The sequence below is a fragment of the Uloborus diversus genome, chromosome 1 (assembly GCF_026930045.1).
Source record: "Uloborus diversus isolate 005 chromosome 1, Udiv.v.3.1, whole genome shotgun sequence".
NCBI lineage: Eukaryota > Metazoa > Arthropoda > Arachnida > Araneae > Uloboridae > Uloborus > Uloborus diversus.
Window position 1 is genome coordinate 224066811 of NC_072731.1, and position 14638 is coordinate 224081448.

General features: G+C 32.5%; 1 protein-coding gene across 1 annotated transcript in view; it reads left to right on the forward strand.

Moving 5' to 3' along the window:
- Positions 1–685: 685 nt before the first annotated feature.
- LOC129218941 (uncharacterized) overlaps positions 686–14638 on the forward strand; it is a gene marked incomplete at its 5' end in the record, with an annotated part of 47047 nt that continues 33094 nt past the window's right edge. The window contains 4 exon segments of the mRNA XM_054853263.1: positions 686–932; positions 2629–2730; positions 6501–6626; positions 7551–7631. Coding sequence (XP_054709238.1) covers positions 686–932; positions 2629–2730; positions 6501–6626; positions 7551–7631 — 556 coding nt within the window.

Consider the following 14638-nt stretch of genomic DNA (forward strand, 5'->3'; position numbering starts at 1 on the left):
GTAAAATGGCACAAAAGAGAAAATATTGAATTAGAGATATTTTACTTGTAATATGAAAAATTATTTGTAAATTACTGAAGTGTACCCCCTTGTGGCTGCCTGCTTTTCTGTACTCATGGCTATAAATGTGGGATTAATATTTTATGTGGTGTATTTTGTAGTTTGGCTTTATTTAATAAATTTTAATTTATTTTTTAAAATCAAGGGATATGAAAATACCCCTCTTGCGCCCTTGTACCTGTGCTCGTGCACAGGAAATTGAGATTAATGATTTATGTGATGTTTTGTAGTTTTAAATGTATTTATTACTTTGTAACTTTTTTATTAATTAAATTTAATTTTCAAAAACTAGTCAATATATTCCTTGCTTTAAAACATTGAAGGTTTTTGTAGTAATATTTTATAATTCTCTAGACTTGAAAAATGTGAAATAACTCTGTAAAAACAACAGTGTAAAATTTCAAATAACATTAAAACCTCCTGTGTGAAACATTTTGAAAAAAAAAAAAATATTTAAAAACATTATTTACAGCAGTTCAGAAATAATAAAAAACAGTAAAAACTTCTCCAATTTTCAATTTTTCGTTATATATTTTCCAGGTATAACTATGTTTAATGACTGATAATTTTAGGAATTTATACAAAAGCTTATTTATGAGTATTTCTGAGTCTCATTTTTCTGCAGGTAAATCAAAACCACCTCTTCTTCCCAAGCCATGTATAAGTTCTCCTGCTGGCTCTGGAGAACATGTTATCCCACAAATGGTTATTACATCTGCTGATGATGTACCCGAAGAGCTGCAGAATGGTAGTGAAGCCACCACAGTACCTATTCCCACCTCTATTGAAGCAGCAAGCGCTGCTGCTAATGTTGAGGAAGAAGCGAAAAACGAATCAACTGAAGCTGTGCACCAAAGACCCTTAACTATTGGGTATTATTTTTAAAATGCTTTTATTTTCCCCTCAACATATTAATTAACTTTAAATAGCTTCAACCCCTTGAAAACATCATTAATTAAATGTACCATTGCAGTCTTACTTCGATGTCTTGAAGACTCATTTTATGTGCCATTACAAACTCTTTGAGTTTCATGAAACATCATCGTATGTTGAGAAGTTAATTGATGATTTTTTTAAAAGTCAGTTTAATGTTTAATTTTCTCAATCTGCGGTTCAAGTCTTAAATTTATGAGTTTCGAAGTAACACAAAAATATTTCTGCATTTAAAAAGCTACTTTCATGGTCATCAATAATATAACTACTTTCCAGTCCATGCTCCCTCCATTATATATCCTGGATTCCTGTTTTTTTTTTTTTTTTTTTGAGAAAATTTAATGCAGTAATAAACATCTTCTTTATAATATGAATTGTAGTAAATATCAACAAGGAAAATGGTTTGCATGCTAACCCATACATGTGTCTTCTGGGGTCAAAGCTTGTATTAGTTGTGGAATATTTTAATTTATTACATTTTATTTTGTCGAGTTTCCTTTTTAAATTTCTATGGACATGTAAATTAAAGAATTTTTTTAAATAAATGAATAAATAAAGGTATTATAAGTCATCTATTTTCTCATTAGAACTCATACATCAGCTACTGTGTTATGATGTCGTACTTTATAAATAACTAGCTGTACCCGCACGGCGATGCCCGTTCTAAGAATTTAGAAAGTCCGTTGAATAAGAAAATCCACTCCCCTCCACCCTTTTTTTACGCCAAGTTTGACGCCTACGACAGTTGTTTAAATAAATTTGGCAGTGGTATTAATTAATCAATATCTTTCTTTTTCATATTTTCTATACCTATTTCCAGAAATCACGGTATATCTAGGACAAAAAGGAAATCCCGCACCCCATTTGAAAAATTTAACTATAGAAGAGCTATCGTCTGAGGGAAAAAAAAAAAAAACTCTCGAATTAAAAAAAAAAATATTTTGCAAAATAAACAAATAATCCTCAGCTACATTGTTTATCGCCAAATTCGCCAAGTGACTTTCAAATTAAAAAGAAAATCAATTAACATTCACACAATGAATTTAACAAAAATGACAACAGCGCAATAAGAAATCCAGAATTTACCGGTTCTACTATTCGAACGCAACCGTATACCGAAGATGACGTCTCTGCAGGAACAAAAATCAAGTTTAGCCTTGAAAATTGGCTTAATTAGGATCACAATTAGAATCGCTTATATCTCCTGTTATAACTAAGTGAGAGAAATGAGGCAAGCATCATCTTGTTTGGAAAGGAAAGCTCTTTCCAACGACATATGATGTTAGGGGGTGGGAGGATTTTTTACCGCCTAATTAGGCAAAAAACCTGAAATTTCAGCTTAATTCGTTAATTATGAAAAACTAATTAGATTTTTAGAATTCAGGCTTTGAGGTTCAGTCCCCCGCGGTGCATTCAAATTTTGAGCCAAGTTTCAGGGCTGTAGGTGCTATGGGGTCTTCTGGCCATCGAGTACAAACAAAGAAACACCGTCACCTTTATATAATTAGATATACAGTCGACTCTTGATAACACAACTTCTGACATATACATTACAATCCATGATTAATCATGCTAATTCTATGGCTTTTCAGAAATACTTAGAGAAAACTAAATTTTAAGTATTTTCTGTTTTAGTGCATGTGAAGATGCGCCAGTTGATTCAATACCAAATACACCTGAAGCTAAATCTTCAGATGGCCTAATTCATTCAACAGCTCAAAGACCTTTAATGTTCGAGTAAGTTCTTTATAATATTGTGTATAGTTTGAAAATTATAATATTCACATTTATATCTTCAGTCAAAATAGATGAAATATTAATTTCATTTTATTCCATGTGCAAGAATGAAATATTTTGAAAATCCAATTTTTAAACATTGCGAATGTATTTTAAATACAGTGAAGCACTGTTTATATGTTTTTGAAAGGACACTATGCAGGGTCGGATTTAGGGGAGGGCATGCAGGCTGCTGCCCCTGGGCCTCCACAACAAAAGGGCCCCCAAATTAAAATTTTTACAAAATATCCTAACTTTCACGGGTCAGCAAATTTTACGTGTTTTCTCCCAGACATTTTTTTTTTTTTTTTGCATTTATACAAAGAATGTATTTCTAAATATCATATGAAAATAATCTTAAAAGTACATAACTTTTAAAATGAAATGTATGTTTAGATATAAATAAGAAACAGTAATTTTAAGTCTATAAATAATAATAATAATATTAAAAAATAAATAGCAGTAACTTCAGGATGTATTTACTATTAAAGTGCTGATCGAAAATATCGTATATATACATATATATCAAAATATTTGGATATATATATCAAAGTATCAGATATTTTCAAAAATATGATGATCTTTTCAAACCCTGATTAGGGGCCTCCACTCCTTCATTGCCCCGGAGCCTCCACACTTTCAAATCCGGCCCTGACTGTATGAAAAAAGCGTAAAAATGGAAAAACGTATAATAGGTTTAGGTTAATGTGTATTAGACTCTGCAGGGGCCCATTTTAAAAACATATAAAAGAGAAACTTATAAACGGTGCTTCACTGTAAAAGTGCTGCTCTTAAGATCACCTGTTTATATTGTGAGTTGAAAAAAATGCCTGAGACATTTGTGTGAAGCAAAATATATTAATTTTATGCATTTTGTAATTAAGATTTGTCTGGTATTTTTTTCTTTATAATTGAGTTAGGTCATCTCTGAATAGTGGAATACATTTACTACATTATTATTACATAACTGCGCTGCACATTGCTTTTGATTGGGCATGGCTTGAAGTTGAACTAGATTTTAACAAGCTAAATTTGAATTATTTTAGTTTTCTCTTGTGCAGGTAGAATTTTTGCTGTAATAGAGCAGAGGTGGGGAATGTGTGGCCATCAGTTTCTTGTGTAGCCTTTATGAAAGCTAACTCTTGAATTAATATTTATCCATATTGTGACAGTTTGAAATTGAGTTTAAAAAAATGTTTGTATAAAATTGTCCGAGTTATGTGCGAAATAAGTCACATGTCGAGTCGGAACTATTGTCAATTGTCTGCTTAAAAGTTAGGGATTCCAAGTATAGTAGTATTCAATTAGTTTCAAGTAAAAAAAAAAGAAAAGCAACTATCCCACTAAATTTTTTGTCATTTTTCATGTTAAAAATAGTTCTACTTCGTTATTTCTGTTTGAAGTAGTATAAAACTACATAGTTTTCTTTTAATTTCATTTTTGAAATGCAGAAAATTTGCAAGCATCCTTGTGTAAGTACGAAAAACATTTTTCCTGCAACTTCCCATGTTAAAGAACAAATAAAGGACTTAATGTTTTTTCCTCTATTGCTATTTCTATGCAGTGCAATGAGGTGATAAAACTGTACAGAGACTATAATAGTTACATTCATGTTACATTTATAGGTTTATCAACATATGCAGCCTCCTTTACCACTGCCTAATCAAAATGGCTTCCAGTGGCAAAAAGTGTCCCCACCTCTGTAATAGATCATCAAATTAGGACGATAAAAGAAGTTCCATCTCTTTTATGTGCCTTTTCATTAATCCTTATAACATTATAGCCTAATTTATCACATTAGTTTCTCATTTCTATGCAGGGGCAACATTGCATTGCAATTCTTGAGAACTTGAATAAGTTAAAGAGAATTAACCCAGGGTTTTGAGCCCAAAATTTGTCATTGTGAGAATACCAAAAAGAATTAAAATAATGTTGCTAGTAAAAGTGATAATATAATATTTCTTTTTCTCTCTCTCCAAAAACATAGCGCACATAAAACTTGGAAGTCTCCACTTAAAAATTAGATTTTTTGCCCATGCTTAAATAAGAGACCCTTACACAATTTGCTGTGCAGTTTTAGCTTTGTAGTTTTCAGTTTTTGAATCCTTTTTTTTGCTCGTTTTATGTCTATGCCTACACACTACAAGGTAATAAAAGGCTTCATTTACGTTGTTAAGGTGTGGAAGTAAAAAGTATCTTATGACCTTTGAGACTGCTGATTGGCTTTGTAGACACCATAAAGAAAACAGTACTTTGTATGTAAATTTTTTATTTAAGATTGGGAAAATTTCTAAACCATTCTCATTTCCCAATTTAGTCTTTCATATGAATAGTACTTCATCAGAACTGCTCTCTAAATCTTACAGCCTCTTAAATGATTGATGAAAATTGCTTAAATAGGGAAGTTGCAACCTATTAAATGTTCATATTTTGTCTATCGGATATTGTTAATTGAGCCTCAAAACTAAAAAATTCACCATCGCCGAATTTTAAAACACCGTGGTTGATTTTTAATGAATTTTTAAAAATCCACGCGCAAAAGTGCGCTCTTCTGAAACGTCACGAGCCTACGTCACAGGGCGCGAATGGGCTGCCTTCCGCCGAAGATCCCTTGTTTTCGCTAGGGACATTTTGAGCGCGCTGATATTTTTATTTTTTAGAAATTCAATAATCCTTTTGAACACACTATGGATACCGGATTCGTTAAAGCACAATCTAAATAATCTTCCTCAAGCAATATCAATGATGATATTCGAATATTTAAGAGAGGATGAGAGGTTTAATGTTCCAGATCATCGAAGTCGAAAGCATGTTCTTCGGTTTTTCCCATGACATGGGAACCGGTTCGCTAGCGTTTCTCTCCTATCGGAAGACGCATGACGTCACTTCCTATGCCATTTGACGTCACAAGGGCTTGAACTTTAAAAATTAATTTAAAAAAAACTACTTATCATATCGCAAAAATTTTTTCACCTATGATGTTCATGCATGTTACTCTGTCATATAAAAATAAAATTGAAAAATCGAAAACTTCCCTATTACATGATTTAAATTACTTGAATACTGGATAACTCCAAACCCAGTGGCACGGCAGCCTATAGGGGCCAAGGCCTACTGTGCCCATCTCAGTTTTCCTGACCAAGGACTCTGGTGTGCTAGGCAGATGTTCCAGTTAAGAGGTCAGCCTAATGCGAAACCTCGAGGGTTTAATTTCCTTCATGAATGGAACTCATTTTATCGACCCACTGAAGGGATGAACCATCGAGTCGACCATGCCCGACCCGGGGATAGAACCTGGACCTGTGGCGTGAAAGCGCTAAGCTCTACCACTGAGCCACGCAGCTTCTAAATACTGGGTAACAAGGGTGGTATCTTTACTTGTATTACACGAATGATGAGTCATGTTTTCATCTTTGTCTGAACCTTTGCACCAGTTTAGCAAATCCCAACTTAGTTTGTTTGTTATTGTGTAGTCTATAAAGTTTGTAGTTTATTTTCACTGTTTATAAATAAAGTATTAACTATCTCAAAACATGATAACCCCTTAGATTTTGCTCTTCACATCAATGTGTAAAAATATGTCATACTCAAAAATTCAGACATTTTTAAAATTTTGGTGTATAAACATAAAATAATGTTTTCTTTACTTCTAATTCTGAGTATTTATGTTTTTTTTTTTTTTAATCTTCCTTTTTACTTTTCACTAATCTATAATCCTAAATACTTTTCAGGTCCGAGAAACCCCTTAGTCATGTTGACAGTTCTGGTTTGGAAACAGACTTAAATGGTTCTTCATCCCCTACCTCTTCATCTCAAATGCCAGCACCTACTACATTGCAGAGACCCCTAGTGTTTGAGTATGTCTGGACTTTGTGTGTCCTAGAATGACTATGAAATGTTTAATGATATAAATAAATGAAATTTATTTTAGTTCCACCTTAGATTTTTTTTTTAAACAAAAGAGATTCTAAATATAAAGTTGTATTTTATCCTACTTTTATTTATTTCTCAGAGCTTGAGAATTTGGTTTGAAATCATCAAAATTTAAGTTTAAGTATTGGTAAATGTGATGCGCATGAAGTGATGTTCATGCTGTTCATTGTAGATGCTTTCAACTGTTAGTAACATGCATAGTCACATTATTGGTTAACAGCTGTTTGGCTGTAAAATTGGTAACTGTAAAAGATTACGTACTGAGCTTTAAATAATTTTTGCTTAATATTTTTTAATTTACGCAAATTTCTCATTATTTATTATGGTAAATAATTTTAAATTTCAAGCTTTATTTAATTATATCATTTTAAGTAATTTAAAAAATTTAAGCTGTCTGCCAATATATTTAAAAGTTTCTCTAGAAATTTTGTAGGCTCGTTTAGTTCTGGACAGATCTTCTTGTAAAGTCATGAAACTTGCATGTAACACCTCTAAATACAGACAAAATAAACAAAATACCTGCTTCCCCCCCTCATTTTTTTTCAATTAACAAAGACATGAAAGTGTGTGTAGCTTCTAGGTAAGGGCATTGCCTCTGCATAAAATAATGTTGTACATTTTTTTGCTTTTATTTTTTTGAAAATAATTTATTTTTTAACACTGGCAGGTAAAACTCTCCATAGACTGGTCAGATTTCCCCCCAACGAGTGCTAGTCCATAGAACCAGCGGTTGAGAGTCACTGTTATGGATAATTTACTCAGAGCTACTTATTGATTTGATTGCAAATTGTTACCATGTATTTTACATTTTTTAAAATTTTTTCATTGGATTTATTTTGTGATTTCAGTGGCTCTGCATCACAAACAGAAACTGTTAATACTACAAGTTCTGAGCCAGGACATATTGGGGCAGACTATATACAAGAAGCGTATGTATTATCACAAAATCTCTCTCTTTTTTTAATACAATAATTATGTACTATTTAATGCATTCATTGCTAATGTCAGTTTTATGAGGAAATATTTGAGTTGAATACAGTGAAACCGGATTTTGCATTTCTCAATAAACTAGGTAAAAAAAAAAAAAAAAGAAATATACGGAAAATACATAGAAAGCAAAAATCAAATAGAAAAAATTGAGGTAGTAAAGATGACTTTACTACCTCAATAGAGAAATAGCAACTCTTGTATGAGACTCTTTCAAAAAGTATCATACAAGAGTTGCTATTTATATATATAGCCTAATAATAATAAAACAAATAGCTCTGCTTAAAATCGGTTTTATTGTTTTTCAAAATATTCTCCATGTAGATCAATGCACTTTTGCATACATATGAACCAATTTTCAAAGCATTTTTTTGCCATTCTATCTAAGGTATTTCAAAAATGTTCATATTGAAAGCATTAACCATCTCTTGGGGTGTCGAAAATCGTTGACCTCTTAATTTATTTTTGATGTTTGGAAGTTAAGCTAAGTCTTTAGATGCCAAATTAGGGCTGCATGGCGTATGACCCACCAATTCAAGGTTTTGTCAAATCAAAAACTGTGTTCTGCCTTGTGTCTTGACAAACCGGTAAGGCCGATGAAACAAGCGACCATTTGCTTTGAAATGCTTCTTCCACTAACAACTTTCCTTGGATTTGGTTCATCATGGAAGACCCAAACAGTCAATTGCTGTTTTTTTTTGAACTCATATGCATTGATCCATGATTTGTCACCTGTGTGAATGTTATGCACCGCCTTTGATGTACCTTAAACGAAATTTTTCAGCATATCCATGCACTAATCAACATGAGCCGTCTTTTGAGCATTTGTCAGATTATGTAGGAGCCAACAGGAACAAAATTTGTCATATGATGGTCTTGCTTTATCAGTTCAGGAACAGAATCGATATTTTCTTCCACAACAGATTTTGGATGACCTTCACAGAATTCATCCTGGAGTGAACACCGACCACGATTAAATTCGTTGTACTAATTTTTTAATGCTGTGAGGTGGTGCTTTACCGCTATATAAATAATTAAGTCCATGGATGCACTTTTAACTTGTTAATCCACGTCGAAACTTATGAAAAATAATTGCCCGAAAATGTTCATGATTCAATTCCATTTTCTGTCCGAGATGAAATTTTCAATTAACTGTAAACAACAAATTGCAATAAAAAATGACGAACTGTTTTAAAGCATTTATTGTTAAAAGCATCAAATTTTTGTTTGGAATCTTCTGCGGTCGCTTAGCAGCTCTAAATGTTTCCACGGCCAGAAATATAAATGGCAACCCTCGTATCTATATTTTATGAAAACAACATTATAAGTATCATTTTAGATAATTTCAACACATTTAGTTGCGAATACGGGCGTTTAAGTTGAAAAAAGCCCTTAATAGCGGATTGCTTTTTAGTCTTTGAGTTCAAATTAAATGCAGCATCTTCCAGGATGAAAATACTATGTAAGTTTTTTTCCGTGGTTTTTATGAGAAAGAAAATAGTCTTTTACTATTTGTAAGCTATTTAATGCAATATTGAAAGAAATGACGGGCTGTGCTTCTGTTTTTTTCTTGTTAATCATCATTGTTGGATGTAAAGTCTGATAGCATTTCTGTTTTCATTAACTTTCAACAATGTGGATTATCTTTAAAAAAGTGCAAATGAAGCATATTGCTTATCTTAGAACATTTCTTTTCTTTTTTACTTCCCAGAGAAAATGGAAAAGGCAGGAAATTCATAAATAAAAAACTTACAATCCACACTAAATTAACATTATTAGTATGCAGAAAAAAAAACTGGGACCTGATAAAAAAATGTTAAATGCAGGGAAAACGTAGATTCGTGCGACATAAAATCGGGGTTTCATTGTATTTATTTGGGCGATACATTTTGAACTTTTATTAATTTGATGATTTTTTTAAAAATTTTCTGCTTATGATACTTTTTAAAATAAGTAAAACTAAAAAATATGTTTATATTTATTGCTGCAGTGTTTTTGGATGACATTTCAAGGTAAGAACCATAAGTTATACAACTATTTAATGAAGTTCTCTTTCTCTCTAGTTTCCCCCTCTTTCTATGATCCATCCATTTGCAACAAGTTGATAAAAGAGTGTATATTCTTTAAAAACTCCGTTTTCCCAGAAAATCCATTTTTGTCCCAAATTTTATTTCATTTTTTCTTTTTTTTTAACTTCAAACATTAGTTTCAGTGCCCCCCCCCCCCAATTTTCCATGTTATCTTTTTAATCCCTTCAGCAGCTATTATGTTTCATTTTAACTGTTTTATGGGAACCTAATTTATTCATATACCCAGACTACTTTGTGAGGTTCTGCAGTATAAAGTCATGTGACCAAAATTGTTCTACAAGTGCTTCAAGCATTGTACACATAGAGCATCAAGCATTGTACACACACATGACTTTTCCCACAAATGGGGATCTGAAATTCAAAACTCCTCTTTTCATACAAGAGTATGAAAGAAAAACTTTATTTATCTGTTCAGTACTTAGTCTTATTGCAGAAAAGAGCATGATATCAAAATTTCAAGCACACATTCTTGACAGAAAATGCCAAATCATGATCTATGCCTCATTCTCGTGCCTTTTCTTTTCCTACAAACATCAAAGAGTTTTGAGTGCTTTGATACCAGTTCAGAGTATCTCATTGTATTAGTAATGGTATTTTCCCTCAAAATAACAGCACATGGCCAATAGTAAGACCAAAAGATGGCTACACAAAGATGTTGAACAGAAATATTTTGGCTAATAGCCAATGGTTTATGGATTGACCTTCCAGGCAGGAATGAGAGTGGTCAGAGAGCAAAAAGGAAAAAATCTAAAAATATACCGAAATGTTTCCAGTAGGAGGATACCCTAAAAAGTGTTTAAACTTATCAATTTTAAACAAAAATACTAAGAAAAGCTTCCCCCACTAATTAGCTTCAAATATTTGGGAATAACTTAAGATTACACATATGGTTTATTCTCAAAGCATGGTATTCTAGTATTCTTCAAATTTCAGTCATAAAAAACATCAGAGCTTACAATTTTGCACACAATAAACAAATGCACTAATTTAGCAGGTGCACTAATCAAATGATTTAATATATGTTTAAGAAAATAGCTCACATTTAACCAGTAACAAAACTCACCACAGTAAAAATATATAAATTCTGAGATTTTTTCTTTTTTTCAGTATATATATATATATATATATATATATATATATTAGGGATGCACCGGATAGTGATTTTGCCGAATACCGGATATCCGATGCCCCCTTACCTGCCGGATTCGGATATCCGGGCCAGATATCCGACGGATATCCGACATTTCGATTGCATTGCATGTTCGCGTATTTTCTATAACGCCGTTTCAAAACAATAAATCAAACTTGTTCCACATATCATTTCTTTAAAAACATGTTAAGTACATTCAAATATACTTTTTTAGAGCCTCTATAATTTAATTTAGGAATTGTGCTATAGATAAAATGAAACATTAAAATATTGTTTTATTTCGACAGTTTTTTCGAAAGAGACAAACTTTCGGCAAAAATTAATTCTGTATGTAATGTACACATGGTTTAAACTTTTAATTATTCATAGTTGAAAACTTAAAGGTCGTATAATGAGTCATATTTGTTATTAGATTTGCATGACGTGTAGAAATTTTTTTAAACTTCATCATAAAGTAATACATTTTCTTGTTTCCAATTTAGAAATAACAAAAAATAAAACTTTGCTTTCAAATCATTTTTATTACAGATAATACACATGTAAAATTTTTCTAACATACAAGTTAAAAAAGAAACTATTAAAACAGGGCCAGTTTGACTTAAAAAATAAATAAATAAACTTAAATAATCAACTTAAAATTTTACTTTAATTCCACAAATAAAGGTACATTTTCTCTAAAGATGCAAATTAGCATATTAAATACAGGGATGCCCCCCCTAAGAGCAAGGGCCCACCCCCTAAAAACCATAAATACCCCCCCCCCCCCCCATACTGGTTTCTTGATGGTTCTTCATCCTTTTAGTATCACTGAAAACGGGAGTTTCCACACCGTACTACTCTAAACATTGCTTTGTTTCAATGCAACTATTCCGCATTTTTCATTAGTTTCTTTCATTCTTCGTTTTAATGTTCATGAGATATAATGGCACCAAAGTGTGCATTATTAAATTATTAATGCACTGTAACTATATTATTGTTTTATTTACATGTCTCTCTCCCATTGACCATTAATTTTGTACATCGTAACAGAGTTTTATGTTGAATAATACAGCTTTTTTTTATGCAAGACGGTAATATATAGTTAAGAAATGGTTCGAAATAGCGTGAGAGGTGTTTACAAATGCCTAAAATTTTTTAGTGTGTTTTTAAAAATCCGAATTCATACATTTTTCTACTACGCTAAGTTTCAAATTATGCAAGAGGAGAAGTGGAATGCATTCCTCCTGCAAGTCGGAACTTGACTGTATTTTAATTTTCAACACGGCCGCTCCTCCAACTTCAAGCGCTTTGATATGAACCATTTCAAGGTCGACTTTTCACTTCAGCATGTTAAAGCAGAGAGAGTGAGAGAGGGAGGGAGAAATTATTGGCAAAATACCTTCAGCAGATTCGCGAAGGAGAGGGGGGGGACGACGCGGGGGAATACCAGAAGCTAGGTTTGAAGAGGAATGGTCGTTATTGAAGCAGCAATTAAAAGAGAAAGCATCATCGAAAAATTTATGAAACAGTGAAAGCTTTATTCAGTAAATTACCGCCCATTAGCCAGGGCTAAAGCAGAAATACGTGAAATACACCGCCAGCTCAGTCATTTCCAGCTGAGGATTGCAGTTTCGTGCTTATTAGCACTCATCAGCCCGGCATAGGAAAGTGACTGAGCTGGAGATGGAAAACCTCTTAAGGAAGTCAAGAGTGCGAAACAAACTGGTAGCTAATATAGAATTAGCAGACCAATGCTTCGAGTTGAACCGAACCATTGCTTCGGTCACTCGTCTGGTCTGCTAATTCTATATTAGCTACCAGTTTGTTTCGGACTCTTGGCTTCCTTAAGAGGTTTTCCATCTCCAGCTCAGTCACTTTCCTATGCCGGGCTGATGAGTGCTAATAAGCACGAAACTGCAGTCCTCAGCTGGAAATGACTGAGCTGGCGGTGTATTTCAAGTGAAAGCTTTAACTGGAATTTTTGCAAAAGTAAATTCAAAATTAAACCCTCATTTCGTACCAGATAACCCAACATCAACCCCGTATATCTCTCACATTTTTACCTGATAACTGCCCAGATATCCTGCAAAAAACTGTCGGATATCCGGATCCGGAGTGGCTTGCCAGATCGGATACCTCATAGTTCCGGTTAGTTAAAAAATCAGCCGGATACCGGATAGTTACCGGATATCCGGTGCACATCCCTAATATATACATATAAAACTTTACTGTTGCTATGCATTTTTATGAAAATTAGATACTTCCGAAAACATTACAGCTTTCAACCAAAAAAGATGAATTAAAGATTTCACTGAATTTGCAAAATTAGTTAATCATGAAAACTATAAAATCCCAAAACTTTTAGCAGGTTGTTAAATCGCAACTGATTGAGATTTTCCAAAAATATTTTATAAATGCATAGAAAGAGTGAAGATACAAAGTTTTATAAAAATCTGAACTTGGGTGTCAAACCACAATTTTTTTGGTTAACTTTACATGGCATGAACAAGCAATTAAAATAATGTTAACAACTAAATACATTTTTAAAATGATAACTAAAATAAGTCAAGGTTGTAGTAGCATATAATAAAACATCTCAAAACTTTCTAAATAATTAAAATAGATTCAGGATGCTAAGGTACTGAAATCTTAAATATGGCATGCAATTTTCGAGAAGGCACGTGTTTCGATGTAGACATGTTTCCTAAACATATGTTAACGGTGGAAATTGCAGTAGATTAAGATCGATTGGAAAAATAAGGAAAACCAAGAGCTCTTTAGATTTATAAGAAATGTAGGATTGTTCTGAAACCTGAAAAAGTAAAACAAGGAGAAAGACTAAACAAAACATGCATAAAAAACTGGAATTCTGGCAAAAGCTGGAAAAATCTCATGCCTGTAATGTGCTTACAGGCATAAAACAGGTAAAGGCAGTCAGAGTATATTCTGCAAAAAACGGTAAAATTTCTGCAACTATCTGAATTTTGCACAAAATCTGCAGATTTCTACAAGTTCAAAGTAAATCTCAAGTTCCTGCAAATGACTCAGCAAATTCATTATTTTGCGTAAGCTTTCCGCCGAATAAGCGTAACTTCCGAGAATTTTATATTCCTCTTAACTTCAAGAAATCTGCGGAAATTGTGCAGAATTTCTGCAAAATTATATCTTTATTTGGTCGATATTTGCAGGGAATCTGCAGAAAACCTGCAGCTGTAGAAACAGCAGACAATCTGCGGGTTTTCTGCAGAAACTCTACAGAAGTCTGTAGAATTTCTGCAGAAAATTTGTCAGAGGTTTCTCTCACATTTTGAACGGAGTTGTTGTGCAGCTCAGACATCTGTTCTGTGGCGTACATCCCAAATTTAATAGACACAAAAACAATAAAGTAATCAGTTCCATAAAAAAAAATTACTTTCTACAGATGCAATGGAAAATGGCAGTGATGTGTACTATTTTGGTTTTTAACATTTAGAATGTTTTACAATTTGAATTAAAAAAAAAAGTTCAAATGTAATAGTTTAAAATATGTGTAAGTATAATAGACATTGTAATATTTTAAAAAATCCAATTGTTTTCTACCTCTATATTTCAAAATACTAAATTTTAATTCAAAATACAAAGCTTGAAAAATGCTTGACTAAAGTTTTGAAGGGCATTTCTGATTTTCATTACCTGAAATACACTTGTACAGACGTTGAAAATATCTTTGCTGCTCATAATGGTCATAAGG